Source organism: Vitis riparia, chromosome 6 (assembly GCF_004353265.1).
Source record: "Vitis riparia cultivar Riparia Gloire de Montpellier isolate 1030 chromosome 6, EGFV_Vit.rip_1.0, whole genome shotgun sequence".
In the NCBI taxonomy this organism is placed as follows: domain Eukaryota; kingdom Viridiplantae; phylum Streptophyta; class Magnoliopsida; order Vitales; family Vitaceae; genus Vitis; species Vitis riparia.
Window position 1 is genome coordinate 18,990,536 of NC_048436.1, and position 14,638 is coordinate 19,005,173.

General features: G+C 34.7%; 2 protein-coding genes across 2 annotated transcripts; one reads left to right on the plus strand and one right to left on the minus strand.

The window, feature by feature from the left end:
• Nucleotides 1-6,458: 6,458 nt before the first annotated feature.
• On the plus strand, nt 6,459-8,852 carry LOC117917082 (putative receptor protein kinase ZmPK1). Its single transcript, XM_034833309.1, has one exon. It carries the CDS (start codon nt 6,459-6,461, stop codon nt 8,850-8,852), a length of 2,394 nt encoding a protein of 797 aa, XP_034689200.1.
• A 460-nt stretch (nt 8,853-9,312) lies between these two features.
• LOC117916922 (exonuclease V, chloroplastic) lies at nt 9,313-14,638 on the minus strand. Its single transcript, XM_034833158.1, has 7 exons — nt 14,071-14,638; nt 12,926-13,030; nt 11,724-11,845; nt 10,847-10,996; nt 10,608-10,761; nt 10,267-10,343; nt 9,313-9,919 (listed from the first exon to the last, which is right to left on the minus strand). Exons 1-7 carry the CDS (start codon nt 14,608-14,610, stop codon nt 9,706-9,708), a joined length of 1,362 nt encoding a protein of 453 aa, XP_034689049.1. The 5' UTR covers nt 14,611-14,638; the 3' UTR covers nt 9,313-9,705.

Sequence of the window (14,638 nt, forward strand, 5' to 3'; positions counted from 1 at the left end):
TTTGAGGTTCTACCCAAAGAAATATGGCCAATTTGCGTTTTAACTCTTTATTTTTAGGAAATTAATTTAATAATAATTAAATGATAAAAATAAAAATAATAATAAATTATGTTATATATTTAAAAAAAAATTAAAATAAAAAAAAATATTAAATTCTTTTTTTTTTCTTTCCTTCTTTCTTGAGAAAGTTGTGTTCAATCAAACTCTAGTCAACTAAAATATGAGATTTGACTGTCAAGAGGGAAAATATTATATTTCTCGTGCAACTCCATTTTATATTCCTACATTACCCCTCCATGTCAATTGTCTCCACATAAGCAGGAAGCCCTCCATGTCACATGAGAGATTGAAAATTTTTAAAACATAAAAATTTGAATTTGAAACCTATGAAAAATTACCCAACTCCAGATGTAATTTCCCCAATCTAAAACTTTTCTTCTATCTGATTTGGGAACATTTCCCTCTCTCTCTTGGTTTCATCATCCACATGATCCTAAGACCCATCTAAAAATTCCTAAAAAATGTCTAATTTGAGAGAAAAAACCATTAATCCAAAACTCCAACCTGCATGTTTCTTTCTTGTCCACATAAATGTGCAATGAAATGGAGCATTCCATCCTAAGAACATCTGATTAAAAGACGACTTCAAGAGGCGCATTTGTGATTGTAAATTTACTACAACAACACGTATCGAACGGAAAGCTAGAATCCAAAATATTAGCTTTGTGAACAAGATATCTCTTCCTGTCATTGAGTCGCATTTTGCCCTAACCCCAAACCGAAATTTGAAGGTAAATAATTTTCATTTATTGTTCTTTAGTTCTTTAGTTCTTTTTTTTTTTTAAATTGAGCACATCAACGATTTTGGAGTCATTGGTGGACTTGAACTTTTATGTTGGGAATCATATTATTTGTAAATAACCATATGACCTACAAGTTGTATTGAATTCAGATGGAACTTACAACATATTCGATTGCAAGTCGCATTGTTATTTTGGGGACTGTATCTTGGGTACTACCTTAATAGTCCTTATGTACCATTTTAATCTACCTTATGTACTACTTTAGCTAATCTTAGGTACTACCTTAGTTAAAGTTGGGTATTACCTATTCGAAGTCTCGGACCTTGAAGCCTAGACATTACTTGTTATATTTTTAATTTTGTAGTTAATCATCACTGTTATTATCCTAAAATGTGATATACATGTGTGAATTATACACGTTTTGTACTATCTTTTTCAATAATCATTACTTGATTTATTATCAAAAATTAACCAACAACAATTATGTCATCAAATGACGAACAAACAAACATATTATGTAGTGTTTGTGGGTCACAGACATGGAGTATACAATTCTTAGGTTGAATGTCAAAAGAATGTGCTCCTTTAGAAGGGGAGTGTTTACAAAGCATATACTTCTAGAGAGGAAGTTGTCCGAGTTTGGGTGTTCTATGCACCAAGATGGAAGAGAAGTGATGAATGTTCATCAACTGGCAAATCAAAGTTTGAACATGTGATTGATGATCAACATTTCTTGCAAAATATTTCATATACATATGTAATCAGTTTTTTTGTTAGCTTCTTTGTAGCATGTATTTTGCTTATTGTAATATCTAGTTTAACATAGGTTGTTGAAATGTGTTATGAATATCAATGTCTAGTAATGTATTTCTCGTAGTGTTCATAGGTACTATGTGATTATTATTATCAACTTTGTTAAACTGAAAATGATGACTCAAACGTTTGGAGCATAAGACAATTTGTTTGTTAAAGCTCACAACATAACACAATTTGAGAATTTTTGACAAATCATAAGCTTTGGAATAAATTTTAGTTGAGATGTAAAGCTAAAAACTATATCTAGGCAAATTAAATTTTAGCATATTTCAAATTTAAATTAAAGCTAATATGTACAAATTTTTCAATATAAGCCAAAAAAAAAATTTCTAATTATTTAAATTATGTTTTTTTTTGTTTATAGAAATTATATTTGGATAATGTGAAAATAATGTAATTAAAAATTATAAAAAGAGATAAGAAGAGCTAAGAAATTTTCTTCATCTATAATTTAATCATGGACAATAAAATTATAGGAATTCTTTTTTTCTTTATTATTTTTGTGCAAATTTTTTCAAAACCTTAAAATAAAAAAAAATAAAAAAAAACCCTTTATTGGGACTTAAATAATGAAAAAACAATTTTATTGACTTATTTTCCCTAAAAGAAACTATACATTTATACAATACACAAATTCTCATATCATTCTTTATCTTCTTAAAAAAATTATTAAACATATTTTCTAAGTAAAAATACTATTTTCTATTTTAAATAATAAGAACTATTATTTAAACAATTTTCATACAAATCCTAAGTTTTCTTTCTTAAAAAAAAAACAAGAAAAAAAAAAAAAAAAAAGTGGCTTATGTTTTGTTCTTGATGATTCAAATGTGTCATTTGTCTTGAGTGCACAGTGGGTTTAGTTGTCATTTCCATTTCATATTTCAAGCTTCCAAGCATTCTCTAAGGTATCTTCTCCTACATTCCAAACATTCTCCAAAACATCTTCTTGCACACCCTGCATTTTTCTGATTCATAAAAAGTTGTTCTCTTTGTTTGATCATCCATGAAAATGTCTTAAAAAACGAAAATTAAATTTTTCAGGAAATTTTTAGAGGACAATGGGAATAAAATAATATTTTCCTTCCTCATCCTATCCTCAATATTTTTTTTCACCTTTCTCCATAGAGACCATACTAACATCCATCTAAAAATGCTACAAAAAACATAATGGAGTCATCTTGTCCTAAAGAAAGAAAACACAAAAAAGATACAAAACAACCAAAAAGGTCTTCATTCAGGTTTCTCATCCCACTTGCTCTTGTTGTGTGTATTTGTCTCATGTATCATCTTTTCCGATTGTATCATTGTAGCTGATATGAGTTGCTTGGTACAAAAATTATCATTAAAAACATGATTCTAATGATGTGTGTGGTTCTCAAAAAATTTTTCCTCAACAATTCCCCACAAACAACTGTCCCTGTAAACATAAAAAATTAAGATATATAAAAAAAATCTCAAATATTCTAAATCACAAGGTCGTGAACAACAGAAAACAACCATTCTCATTTCCAAAATTCACTCCCTCTGAAAATTTCTTTAAACCAAAACAAATTTTCCTTCTATTTCATTCATGCCAAAATGAATCAAAATACAACAAATCCCAAAATATAAGACCTGCAGTCCCAATATTTTCTCAACAGCCAAATGAATCCTTAAATGGAACACTCACATGTGATTGATTAATTCAAAACAAGAGAAAGCTCCACTTCAGTTTCCAGAAACCTTAAAAAAATTCCACCTTTGATAAATAAATATGAAGATATGGCTCAACTTTGGCTTTGTTGAAGGTTTTCGGAAGATGACTATCAAGTTTGGATAGTCAGCTCATGAAGAGAGATACACTAAGGTTATGCTAAAATGAGATGAAGAAGGCTTTGGGAATATGGGTATCTGTCGCCTGGTCAAGACGTGAATAAACAGATCGGCTACCTATCTTCGTGTATCAAACAAGCTATAAAAATGCAAATTTCCTAAGATCGAGTTGGGGCAAAATGAGAGGAAGTGACAGAGAGAGTTTCCCCAAATTTCAAATGTTTCTTAGGTCAGGTGTTTTGTGGGTTTCAAATTTGATAACTTCAAGTTTCTGATTTTGGTGTTTATTAAATTGCACACCTTCTTGTTGACATGGACATCGTCACATCGGTAGCTACTAACAGGGAGACACTAAAGGGAAATTTTGGAAATGCATATGTAAATAGTATATAGTGCATGAAAAATATAATATTTTCCCCATTAACAAGGAAATCTCATATTTCACTTATGTAGGATTCCAAAACCATATATTTTTCTAATCATAGACTGGAAACACAAGTTTCCCAAGAAGATAGATAGAGTGGGAGAAAAATAAATGAAGGATGAGTAAAAATGAAAGAAAGTAAGAGAAATGAGGAGGGAGACATAAGGTTTTGGATGGCTTAAGAAAAAGACGATGAGAGTAAAAAAAAATTCCTTCACATTAAATTTTATTTAAGAAAATAAAATAAAATAATAGGTAAGGTTAATGATATTTTTATTGGGAATGTTTAAAATTTGTCTTTGATAAGTGGAACGTAAAACATCAAATGTACTCGCGTCTTTTGATTTTAAAATAGATCTTTATCATGTTTTCTTCTTTATTTTTCGTGGAGATGCTAAAATTTTCTTAAGATGATTTGGTGAGTAGGATGTGAACTAGGGAGGAAAGGATTATTTTCTAAATCTACCTCTTAATTCAAATATAAGATATAAGACGAATAACTTTTTTGTTTCTCGTTGGTTGGGTTTCTTACAAGATTTCTTACTTTTTCAAAAATAAAATAAAAAAAATTCTTTTTTGGGGGGTTGGTAGCTGTATAGATCTAATCTTGGAACCATCAACTTTTTCTTTGTCCCAAATTTGAAGCTGACCTTGGAACCATCATTTTTTACTCTTCTCATGTTTCTTTTCTTTGTCCCAAATTTGAAGTTTTTAACTTTTTGTTAAACACATTTTATTCCTTTCTAATCAAATTATTGGATCGGATAAGTTTACTTGTTATTAAAAGAGAAGTATCTTATTAGCTAGCCAGCCTGGTTGCAACCCTCTTGCATAATTCTTCTATTAATTTAGGCTATGAGGTCCAAGTCCTAACAAAATAAAAATAGGGTATTCAAATTATCAAACTTCAACCAACCTCCACCATTTATTTAAAAATTTTAAACTCCTCAATCCATTCTTCACTTGAGTTTTATATTGAAGCTTGAAGCTTCTGGAAGTTTCAAATGAATGGGAGATAATGGGACATTTACACATCTTCAAGAATGGCTAAAGAGATAATGGGACATCTACAATGTTTTTAAAAAAAATTAAAAATTAAAAATATTTTTTGAATTTTGTTAAACACTTAATCTTTCTTATAATATTGAAAAATCACTTATAGTGTTTTTTTTAAAAAAAAAAAACACTTGATATGTAATTCTTTTAAAAACACTTCTAAAAAAAGCAATAAACACTATCAAACTTACTCTAAGTTTTCTAGAAAGAACTACAAGTAATTTTTAAATTTTTTAAAAGTATTTTGAATTTTGTCGGATTTTCCTTCAAAAACTCTTTTTATACTAGAAGTATTCCCTAAAACTACTACCAAATAGACTCTAGATCACATTAGGTTTTTTTAATCTATTTCTTAAAATAAAATTACAAATAATAATAATAATAATAATAAAAAGAGTTATACCATGATTATAATTTAGAGTCTATTATGCTTAAAAAAGAAAAAGTGGGATAACAATTATAAGGTAGTTTTTGTAATTGCCCTGATTAGGAAATGGTTAGGCTATGTTTAGTTTTTGAAAATTTTGAGGGAAAGAAAGTAAAGAAGAAAAAAAGAGAAAGAAAGAAAATAAAAAAATAAATTAAACATTAATAAATTATTTTTATACCATTTTTCACACTCGGTTCACTTATTTTCCCCAATTCTATAAAGATTAAATAATTTTAAAATGAGTAAATTTCTAATTAATTTTAATTATATTCGATTTTTTTTTCTATTTTTTATAGTCAAATCAAACATGAGAAAACCCATTTTTTTAAAACATTTTTTCTCCTTCCTCGATACTTTTTCAGGAACCAAACATATTTATTAAAAACAGATAATAATTTTCATGTCACAATGCAATGAGTTTGGGCAACCATAGAAATATGAGACTTTAATGCTGATTCAAAGAATAAGATTTGAACTTACCAATCATATTTCATTTTTAAAATAATGGAAATAAAGATGTTGGGAAGCATGATAATGCATGAATGTTGACTAAAAGGCCAATAAATAAGCCACCAAATGGTTTTCATGACAGCCATTAGGAGCCTAAATTTATTCAGGCTATGACCTAATCAGATACACAAGTAGGCCAAGAACCAAGCCACAAATGGGCTTGGCACAAACAAACAAGCAATACCATTGACCTGAATCCAGGGCTCCAACATGGACTTACAAATTTGAAATTCTAGTTGTCCTAAATCCACTGATGATTGAATGAATTAAAAACAGAGCAATTAGTTTTCATGTCGTCATCAAAGGCAGAAAGTTTGGGCAACCACAAAAAAAATATACATCTGACTGAGCGCTGATTTAGATAATAATATTTGAAGCTGGGTTATACCACTCAAATTTCATTTTTCCAAGTATGAATGGAGAGCCACAGGCGTATTTGTATGCGGCTTATGACTTATGAACATGGAAATTTGTTTGAGAGAGAAGCCTAATTAAGTATTGAATGATCTGCAATTCAAATTGAATTCTGCATATTCAAAAAGGCCCTACTGAAATTCAGATTGTTCTATCTTTCTAGGTGTAAACCTTGGCCCAAAGACCCACCATGGAAGCTCTGCGTTTGCTTTTTCTCTTCCTGCTTGGACCTACAGTGGCTTTGGCACTAACCCATAAGCTGCCAAGCTTGAAGCCTGGACTCTCCTTCTCTGTTGAGAAAGAAGGGCAGTTGCTGGTTTCACCAGAAGGGTCGTTCTCTAGTGGGTTCTACAGGGTGGGCACCAACGTCTATTGCTATGCAATCTGGTTCACTAATTCTGCTGAAAAGACTGTGGTTTGGATGGCCAACAGAGACCGGCCGGTTAACGGGAAAGGGTCCAGACTCACTCTCCACAGAAAAGGCAACCTGGTATTGACTGATGCGGATGGTTCGATCGTATGGTCCACAGACACATTCTCAGATGGAGAGGTGGAAGTTCAGCTTCTTGAAACTGGAAATTTGGTGCTCATCAACCAGGCAAAGGAGGTCATCTGGGAGAGTTTTGATTTCCCCACTGACACTCTCCTTCCAACACAGCCGCTTACCAGAAACACAAGCCTGGTCTCTATGAGGAGTCGAGATACATTTTCGTCTGGATTTTATAGGTTCCAATTTGACGACAATAACTTACTAAATCTTGTTTATGATGGGCCTGTAGTTTCGAGTGTCTACTGGCCTTTAACCGTCTTCTTTAGCCGCAGAACACCCTATAATAGTACCAAAATTGCAGCTCTAAACAACATGGGAAGGTTCAGATCCAGTGACAATCTGAAGTTCAATGCCTCTGACTATGGGGTTGGTCCGAAAAGGCGGCTAACGTTAGATTATGATGGAATCCTGAGACTGTACAGCCTAGATGAATTGACAGGGATATGGGAAATAGCATGGTTGCCTAGTGGTGTGGATGCTTGCCTGGTTCATGGGTTGTGTGGCGAGTATGGTGTTTGCAGGTACAATCCACTGCCTTCTTGTGCTTGCCCTGATGGTTTCGACCGCAACGATCCCTCAGACTGGACTAAAGGCTGCTCCCCCTCCTTCAATATGAGTTGTGCTCCAGCTGAATTGGGTTTCATGGAGCTTCTCCACACAGATTACTTTGGATATGACTTGAACAGCTACAATATTGGTATCAGTTTGGAAGCATGTAAGAATGCCTGCTTGAATGATTGCACATGCAAGGGTTTTGGATATGCACTGGATGGACAAGGACAGTGTTACCCAAAAAGATATCTCCTTAATGGATATCATATGGCCGACACCGCCATGATCATGCACATAAAGGTTCCAAAAGGAATCATGGCCTCTCAGGCCGGAGGAGAAAAGCTCAGAACCTATGATCAGCTCAACTGTTCTACCCCAGAAATTGTTCTTCGCAATATAAATGCTGGTGCGGAAAATCCCAATAAAAACTGGTATATGAAATATCTGATTTCATTCGCGGGTTCTGTTGCAGTCATTGAAATAGTTTTCATTGGTTTAGGGTGGTGGTTTGTTTTCAGAAAGCGCATTCGTGAGGAACTGGTGAATATGGGATACATAGTCCTAGCCATGGGCTTCAAACACTTCACTTTTGGAGAACTGAAGAGGGCAACTAGGAACTTCAGAGAAGAGATTGGAAGGGGGGGCTTTGGGACAGTCTACAAAGGGGTTCTAGATGATAAGAGAATCGTTGCAGTCAAGAGACTGGAAGGGATAATTCTGCAGGGAGACTCAGAATTCTGGGCGGAGGTGAGCATCATAGGGAAGATCAATCACAGGAACTTGGTGAAAATGTGGGGCTTCTGCGCCGAGAATGACCACAAGCTCCTGGTCTACGAGTACCTGGAGAATGGTTCCTTGGATAAAATCCTATTCTCAGCTGATTCGGCAATGAGATTGGGCTGGGAGCAGAGATATAACATAGCCATAGGGACGGCAAAGGGTCTGTCTTATTTACATGAAGAGTGCCTGGAGTGGGTTCTCCACTGTGATGTGAAACCTCAGAACATACTACTAGATGATCATCTAGAACCCAAGGTGACAGACTTTGGCCTGTCAAAGCTTTTTAAAGACACAAACGATATGGGGTTTTCCAGAGTGAGGGGCACTAGAGGGTACCTGGCTCCAGAGTGGATGATAAACCTAAGAATCAACGCAAAGGCAGATGTGTACAGCTATGGAGTTGTCCTGCTGGAACTGCTGACCGGAAAGAGGGCTTCTGGCTTCAATTTGGCTACCGCAGAAGGGAGTGGGCACAGCCAGATGGTACAATGGTTTAGGCTGAAGATCCAAGAACAAGAGCTTGAAGAAGTGATTGATCCTAGACTGGAAAAGAGATGCCACAAAAAGGAGGTTCAGAGAATGGTAAGGGTTGCTTTGCTGTGTGTGGAAGACGATCGAGATACAAGGCCAGCCATGAGTAAGGTGGTGGAGCTTCTAGTTGGAGAGGAGGAGTTGGTGCCAAATGAGGAGATGACGGATTGAATTCTAAGGTCAATATTTCAGCTTAGGTTTTTCTATCTTCTCTAATTTTGTTTTTTCAATGCAAAATAAATATGTTCTTGTATTTTTTGTTTTTCTTCTTAATTTATAACCAAAAATATATCCTGAGTTTGCAATTTTAAATGATGTAAAAAGAAAAAAACAGTGCTTCCAAGTGATAAAAGACCCACTGACCACAATAGTATCACATCCTAGTATCCTGCTCCATAAATCAAAAATTGATACAAAGCAGTAATCTGGTATTTGCCTTTTCAGGTCTTCAGAAGTCTTTTGCCTGCACCTAAACTTAAAAACTACATTAACAATCTTCACCTAATAGGATGCAGTGATTATCAAACTTAAAAGCTAAACTCTTAAAGCTGATTGAAAAAATAAAAATAAAAATGCAACAGCACAACTCCTGCAGCAGATGAATTCTGTTTTGGGAAATAAAGGGGCAATATTTTCCTTGTGTTTTCTAGCAATTTGAATTTCAGAATCTTCTAAATACAGAAGTTCCAATCTTTGAAAACAACAGATACAATTACTTAAAAATGAATGATTAACTAACGATAACTCCTGGCTTACAGTTCCATTTTCACAAGGGAAATCATTAGTCTACAAATCTATTCTTACAACAATGAATTCATTGCCCCAGAGAAGAGGCATGTTATACATAACCAATACATAATCAGACTGCAACCCAGAAGACCAACTCAGCATTGTCTTCTTCAAATGAATGCAGAGAAGCTTGTATAAAAATTATTGCTTCTTTGCAGGGAGGCTGCAAGTTGAGGTTGTTATCATTATTGAGGAGAAAAATATTAATCAAATGAGAGGGTATCTGTTCCTTTCTCTAGCTTGACGTACAGTCTGCGTTGGTGTTTGCAGGACAAACGGAACTAAACTTACAATGCCGGCATTTCCAACGCTCTTCCACTGGGGTGTAATTGGCTTCTCTTTCCCCCAGCCAGAACTCAAGACAACACCGAATTTGTCTCTTGGCCCAATCAGAATCATACATAAACCAATCTTCACCGAGCAGTGAATGATCTTCTTGGTATTCATATCTGCACCAGAGCAACCAAAGACAAGTCTGGGTCAACAATCTTAATGAGGGCTGCAAAAGGATGTAGCCAAATTTCTACATGTTTGTGGAACTAGTGAGCGAATCTAATGTTCTACGGATTGAACAAACCAGAGTCTAGGCCTGATTCAATCCAAAAGTTGAAAAATTATACAAACAGATGAAATCCATCCCAATGAAAAGAGCCAACCATTTCCAATTTTCTAAAACAATTTATTTATGTGCCCTCTGGAGTTGAGGAGTCTTCCTGATTGAGATGATGCAGATCAAATTGAGGCAACTATGAAGATTTCTCCCGTTAGAAATAAGAACAAGAATTTCCGTACTCACCTCAACAGTAGCTGGTCGTCAGCAGGGGGAAGCATACAACACATATTACTAAAGTATCTCAATAAGTCATCAAGGGTCTGCAATGCCAAAATGAGATGATTAAATATCAAGAAACAAATAACTGAATAAGGTTTTGATCATGACTCAGTATTGTTCCCATAGAATTATGAATCATTATCCACACCATCTATTTGGAATATAGCCATTTGGAAGAACCATTGAAGAATATAACATCTCAAATACAAGCAAAATGGTGCTAGCCTCATGACTAATGCACTGGAATATTCCCATCAATTTTAACACAAAAATAATTGAACTTCTGGCTGGAAGCAGTTTTCTACCTCTGCAGGAAAACCAGAGTTAGCAGTGTTCTCTCTGATTTCTTCAGATAAAATATAATGGGGATTTAAAGCAAAAAAATCATAAAATTGTCTGGAAGGGAAGCTATTGGCTGCTAAACTGTCCCACAGACGCTTGTAGCACATCAATTGAAGCCTGCCATAACAAAAGATCAGGATGAATTAGCTAACAATTCCTCATGTCAACAAAATTGAAAAAGAAACCATAAGAATGGGCATACCTTCCATTTCTCTGTTGCGGCTCAGCAGGAGATCTAGCTTGAGCACGAGTTTTTGTTTCTACTAGTATTGGGTTTCTGTTCGCTTCTGTTTCTGGCATTCGAATTTCATCAATTACACCCACCATCCATACACCTTCCACAAAGCCTATTCTAATGGCATACAGAAGTAAGTATATCAGAGAATATAAAATGTTTTTAACATCAAAGTCCCAAAGCTGATTGGGGTTAGAATCAACCTGTGAAAGTAAAACCACCAAAACAAAAAGAACGAAAAGACTAAAATATAAATTTGAGTTCCCATGCATAATCTCACTCATTTTGTTAAGAGGTAAGGTGATCCACTTTTACGCTCTCTAAAACGATTCATCTGCCAATGATTTTAACAGTCCCAAAATTTTCTCTTTGTAAACGTCCATTGAATTAGGACAAGAATTACTATACTGATATTCAACATCTATTTGGCTACATTTTAAATTTCACTTTGTTTGAGATCAGTGCAATCATATCCAAGCATATGATCTTCAAGGTCAAGCCAGATAGCTATTGCTTGTTTTAAAAATATCTCATAGCCTTTCATGCCCTGGAAAGAGAACCAGCCACTCAGGGTTTCTGACACAATAGACTAATAATGCAGATAACCCAACATCCTATTGAAATTCCAGATGGCTATACTCATCCAACTCTTTTCCTACATGGATCCTATATTGAAGACAAAGTAACTTATCACTGGATATAGCCCAAGCCCCTTGACAGCCTACAAAACTTATGGTCAACCAGTTACTATAGACAAATATCTTCAGCATATGCAAAGAAAAGCTATATGAAAGTGGAGCCAGAAATATAGAAATCAAACAGAACCTTGACCAGTCCAACTCACAATGGTAACTCGCGTGTTAGTCCTTCAAATAATAACTGATTTGCACCCACTATGAAGTTTATGAACTTCAAAGCCAATACATCCTCAAGTGTTCCAACACGAACTTTTACTTTTTTTACAACCTGCCCATAAATAAAATCAGGAAAGTAAGCATAAAGAGCAAAGAAGGTGACCGACAGAAACAAGATATTGGGTTGCATGCACTGTAAATTCACAAAGATTAAACAAATAATTATACAATTCTCTAAAATATATATATATATATATATATAACCATCCAAGTATATAGCATTAGATGTCATAAAACAACTTCACAAAGTCAGATAAACTGCAATATAATAACTAAATCTACTACACATGCAAGAATGCGAAAGGACATGTTTTGAATTTGAGCAACGCTGTTACTGAAGCAAGGCTTAAAAATCTAGAGATAAATTATTCTAGATGATATAATTACATTTCGACTGCTTGAATCAATTAAGGAACTCCTCAGTTCCTTCTAGAATTCTTTGTTGGCCACACTGCTGTGAATAGAAAAAAATTATGATCTAACCACATTATAATTTCTTCATGACTTGTCTTCTATAGCTGTAGGCCCCTTAACCTTGTTTAACTTTGTGGATTGGTTAGGTTCTTGTTAAGGGCTGGTGAGGGTTTTTCCCTTTTGTTTTTTCTGTTTTTAGGTGGCAATTGTATGCTCCCTGTATGCTCTGGGTCGCCTTTCAAGCTCCCTTTATTCTTGTGTGTTTATCTATCAGAAAAAAAAAAAAAAAGAAATTTCTTCATGACTTGAACCAATAAAACAAGCACTACATCTTTGCACTACATCTTTCCATTTCAGACATCCGATGATGCTGATCTCTTTTAAAATAGCTATAATTTATTTACTCAAATCCAATTCTGCACAACCATACAGTGCCTTTGTAGATTTCCATTCTACTTGGCTGAGAGTGACTTAATTTCCCACAAGAAAATTAATCTCCCACAATGTGACTTAAAAAAATCTACTTCATGAGCACAAACAACTTTATCCACATGAGTGAAGGGGAAGGAAACTCTAATGCAAGTTACAAAGATGATCAAGTGTTCAGAACAAATTTCATGATTGCAGAGCCAGAGATAAGAAACTCAAGCAGCAATAATAAGATGGATGGTCACACGTCTAAAAGAAATTTGATGAAATCTGGAGTTCAAAAGTATACCTCTTCTTCAAGTTTTGCATGACGGACAATACCCGCTTTCATAGCCTTAGTGATTTCTGGCTCCCCGAGGAGTAGATGAAACTCCATTTGTTTTTCACACCATTCCTATTGTTAGCAAGAAAGAGGATCACAGTAAGATCAATTTCTTCCAATTTCCTTCAGTTGAAATTTGCAAAGACAAAACCTAGCAAACCTTTCATCAAAACCCATAGAGGGAAAAACATTACACTTTAATTTCCAAGTACACCTTGTGAACTGATAAAATAATGCAGGGAACAATGTAAAATGGAAGCTAGAATTTGATGAGAACTATTGGATTTAGAATTCACAATTGATCTAACATATAGACTCATATTTTCAAGTTAATGTTTGAAGCAATTCCTAAATGCCAACAATTAGACTAATTTGTAATCCCAATTAGGTTCAGTAGTTCAAAATCTTTAGGCTATGTTTGGTTCCAGGAAAATGTATGGGAAAACATGAGGAAAAGAAAATGCAGAGGGAAAGTAGTAAAAAAGAAAGAGCGGAGGAAAATAAAAAATATATTTAAAATCAATAAATTATTTCTATATACTACTTCAAACTCATTTCACTAATTTTAACTCTTTTATTTTTAACTGTATTTTATTTTCTTTGATATTTAGAAAATCATTTTACTAGCATTTTTTGCAGGGAACTAAACACAACCTTAGAGATTGCAACCTCAAATTTAGGAGGCTTAATTTACATCACCTTGTAACAAGGATTAGGTTTAAAAGGTAAATTTGAAATACAGTTAGTGAATCAAGGTGCTCATAAAAGGAATGCCAAACCCACACCTAGCTGTGCACCCAAATCAACTTCACAAAATGCCCATCTATTTATGCTTCACAAAACCCCAGGTTATAAACACAGCTCAATCCCGTTGTCAAAAAATTAGAATCACTGTCTCCATTTCCCAGTGAACAGCAGAAAAACATAAACAAGCAAGTCAATGTACAAGAAAATGTGAATTTCCTTTCTACACCCAAAATCAAAATCAATAAATTTTCGAAACCTTTCAACAGAAACAAAACATCGAATATCTTAGAAACGCAAAGTTGCAAACCCATCCCCCAAAATTAAAGAAAAGCAAACAAACCAAAAAAAAAAAACAAAATCCGTACCGTGCCGGTAATATCAGTGACGGACAACCCCTTCTTCCTCCGAAACCGATGCAACAGCGACTCTCTCACCCCAATCTTCTTCTGGGTGCTCCTCAACACGCCCGAATCCTCAATATCAAGGATGGGATTGGTGTCCGTACAATCGGAGAGTCTCCGCTTGGAGAGTCGAGTGATGGAGCCAATGGAGCGAGCATTTCTGTGCAAAAGAGGAGAAAAGGAAGAAGAAGAAGCAGCAGCAGTGAAGGAGATTGCAGGAATTGTAGAGGAAGAGAGAGAGGAACGAGCGGCGGTTAAGGCGGCTTCGATGAGAGCCATTTCTTCATCGGTCACGATCTCGACTGGGATATCGGGGACGTTAATAGCTGAGTCGGTGTTTGACTCGGTCATCTCTGCCTGAGTTTGCGGAGATTTTAAACCGTTGAGGAGGTAGCTCTGTACAAAACTAAAACTACAAGGAAACAAATAAAAATTGATACAAATTTGTGGACATGAAGGAAGAGTCCACATGATACAATACAGCTTTACTTCCTGTTGAAGCATTAAGCAAGATGCCTTTTGCTTTATTCGC